Source organism: Lupinus angustifolius, chromosome LG20, assembly GCF_001865875.1.
Source record: "Lupinus angustifolius cultivar Tanjil chromosome LG20, LupAngTanjil_v1.0, whole genome shotgun sequence".
Lineage (NCBI taxonomy): Eukaryota > Viridiplantae > Streptophyta > Magnoliopsida > Fabales > Fabaceae > Lupinus > Lupinus angustifolius.
Genome location: NC_032028.1, coordinates 18312667 through 18316299, shown reverse-complemented (window position 1 = coordinate 18316299; position 3633 = coordinate 18312667). Strand labels below are relative to the sequence as shown.

The 3633-nt window shown below is 29.0% G+C and overlaps 1 protein-coding gene across 1 annotated transcript; it reads left to right on the top strand.

The window, feature by feature from the left end:
• On the top strand, nt 413–2394 carry LOC109335228 (transcription factor PRE6-like). The gene is made up of 2 exons (XM_019571343.1): nt 413–872; nt 2047–2394. The coding sequence occupies exons 1-2, from the start codon at nt 747–749 to the stop codon at nt 2200–2202; spliced, it is 282 nt and encodes a 93-aa protein (XP_019426888.1). The 5' UTR covers nt 413–746; the 3' UTR covers nt 2203–2394.

Sequence of the window (3633 nt, the reverse complement as noted above, 5' to 3'; positions counted from 1 at the left end):
TTTGTAAGTATCTTGTAATATATGTCTAGCTTTGGCAAGTCTTCTAGATCTAATCCATCTAAGTTTTGCATAAAAAATTGAATACCGATAATACAATTTTGAAACAACACAACTTAACTAGATGTGTATATATCACATGCATTAATTCTAGTTTTATATGCAAAATACAATAATATCCAACTTTTGTCACATAAATTTATATCTAACTAAGAAAAACATTATTTATCAATTTCATGTGATATATCACATGGTCCTGCTTATAGAGACATGTACATGAAGGCCCACATTGTTAGCTTAAAAACAAACACACTCTTGTTCAGCCACTTGAGATCAAACCCCAATTTGGGAACACCCACAAAAGAAGAAACCTATTTTCTCTCCTTATAACATTTTAATTAAACACCAAGCTTATAGGTCACCACTCTCCCAATGCATATGTTTTCTTCACTACAAACATCGTTGTCTTTGTTATTGTACCCTCTTTCTCTCTCACACACTAACCTTTCTTTTGTGGTCCTTCCATTTCCTTTATAATCTCTCTTATCACTTTTTCCATTCTTGCATACCTAGCTTGTATCCAACATAACACTACTATAGTCCTCTCCTTATTCTCTCTCTCACTTGCATCTTTTTGGTTCTTTATGCTAGAAGTTATATATTAAACTCAATTGAAGCAAAACACTAGTTAAAACTAGACCTTAAAAAAATATATATAAGTAAAATATTTACACCAAAGTCTAAAGGATATGTCTAGCAGAAGGTCCAGGCATCAATCTTCAGGTTCTACAAGGATCTCTGATGACCAAATCATTGATCTTGTTTCAAAGTTGCGTCAACTTGTTCCTGAGATTCACCATAGGCGCTCTGATAAGGTATTTTCATACACCATTTTCTTATTTTAATTGACTCTCATATTAGTTAATTATAAACATTATATTATATATGTTCATCAAGCTTTCACCACTATATTGCTTAAAATAATTTAAAGTTGTTGCTTAACATTACTTGGGCTAAAGCTAGGTGTGAAATAAATTATATAGTTTTCACGTAGGGTAATATGTATATTTGTGAAAATATAGGATGCGAATGTAATTGTTTGTTTTTTCTTGCTACAAATTTCTGGAAGGGATAGTGTAGGAAGAAGCTAATTAAATAATGGGGTGTGGTTCGTGTAGGACATGTAAATCATATAATAATAGTATTAAATAGTGAAGTGATATAGACTGAAATTTTGACCCATATATTAAGGGCATAGCTCCAAACAATTCCAAAATCTATGCAGATCTCTATGGCAACCTTTGACTGGGACATATTTATACATGTAGCTTTTGAAATATAGAAAGATAAGATAATAAAAAAAATGCAAAACCCCATAAAACGAGAATCTTCATACAATAGTATCTTAAAAACACTTTATAGTATCTTAAAAATTATATCTAAAATCACAGATTTTGAACTCTGAATCAAATTGTAACAACAATAATCAAAACCTTATCATATTATTTATGTTTAGCTATATGAATTGAGTAACATATAAATCAAACTTTTGATATTCCGAACCGATTTAAACAATCAATTTTTATATAGTTTTTTTATTTGTAATGAATTTTATTAAAAGAAAATGTATAAGTTAAGAAAACAAATGATACTCTTATTCACAATTTTATATACAGTTATATTTTAAATTCATTTAAGAGTGCCTCAAAAAATTTGTCAAAATTTCCAAACAAAAAGCATCTCTCTTTACCATAACAACCATGTGGTTAATTTGGACCAATTAGTGAAACGAATCTTCCTTTATGGTCTCTGAATAGGATAGCATAGTACATAATTAAATATGTTTGGTGTAGTTAATGTACTATACTATAGTCCTCAACATTGGCCTCACTGACCATGTGTAGGACTCTGAATACATCTATGCTTCTTCCTTTTCTCTCTAATTTTTTTCCAACTATGTTCTTTCTTAACAAAGGACACTCAGCAGCATATAAATGTTCATAAGATAGTTACTTTGTTGAATAACTCATGATTTTATGTGTTGTTCAGGTTTCAGCATCAAAGGTCCTACAAGAAACATGCACCTACATCAGAAACTTACACAGAGAAGTTGATGACTTAAGTCAAAGGCTCTCTCAGTTGTTGACAACAATTGATTCTGATAGTGCTGAAGCTGCTATCATTAGGAGCCTAATTAACCAATAAGAAAGTTTTAATTAATGATCCTAATTTTCTTATTGGAAGTTATATATAATATAAGAGTGTGCTTCATTTTAATTAGGTGGGCTAGCTAGAGTGCAGTTTAAGGTGTGTTAGTACCTACACAAAGACAGGTATAGTGCACTTGTTAGAATGTTTTTGTAATAACTATATTAAGGTTTAAGGACTTTGTATTATAGCTATGATGCTATATATTTGCATGCCACATTTATAGATGGCTAGAATTAATGTATTATTGTTCAGTTTGTTCAGGTTATGTGAAAGTTATTTAGTTTACATATTCTCACCTAAGTAAAACTGGACTTATAGTTACAAGTAAATCCTTTCTGAAAAAGCTATCCCAACTATATTAGTCTTGAGCCAAATTGCCTCATGTTTATATATAGGTGTTTAGAAAAATAGAGATAATATACAATAGTCTTGTGTTTTTCTATTTTAAAAGGATTTAATATGTATACATTAACAGTGTAAGAGTTTTTTATTATGTCAGTAAATTATCCACCGTTGATTTGTTAATCACCATGACTCTCAAATAAAAGTAATACAAATTAATGGTGAATGATGTGCTGACAGTGTAAAAAACTTTACACTGTCAGTGCATAGATTTTAAACTCTTTTTTAAATATATACTTATAAAAATATAAAGTAAGAAATGATGATAAATCAGCATAGTGTCAAATGTAAATTTTAAAGTCAAACTTGATGTTCAAATTACATGACTTGACTAAAAGTTCAAATCCAAAAAAAAAATGTTAGTTAATGAAGGCTTTGTCGTGAACATTATGTTGACGTGTTTAATTAAGTTGAAGATTTTGTCGGCAATTTTGAGTTCAAGTTTTATGTCAATATAATATATAAAAGCTTAGACTAAAAGTGTATTGCTTGAAAGTGATTTGATCTAGTGATGGATAATTGCTTATATATAATATATTATGTAGTGATAGCGATCTCTCACTTTGGTATTTAGATAGAGACAACAAGCATAGAGTGATACTCAAAAGTGTCTAGGTTTTTCGGTTAAACAGTTAAAGGTTAAAAAGCATTTAAAAAGTTGAAGTTACTAGAGGTGGCGTGCTCAAGTTATCTTTTTCTTAATTTGTTTTTAGAAAACTATTACACTTTATTTTCCTTTAGGTAAAAACTAATATTTATTTTTGAAAAAACTGTATACAACTCTTTAAACTTTGCGCCTTTTATGAATATGAACCTTCCACTTTGATTTCATCTTATCAAATCTTAAACTTCTTTCATTCATAAATAAGTTATTCTGTTACATTATTTAATGGTGAAAATCTAACAATTCAATATTTTTAATATACACCATTGATTTATTTAAAATATAATAAAAAAGAAACAATAGTGGGGAATGTTATTCTTCTTACAGAGAGGAAAATTTCTTCTCAGCCACCATATTCA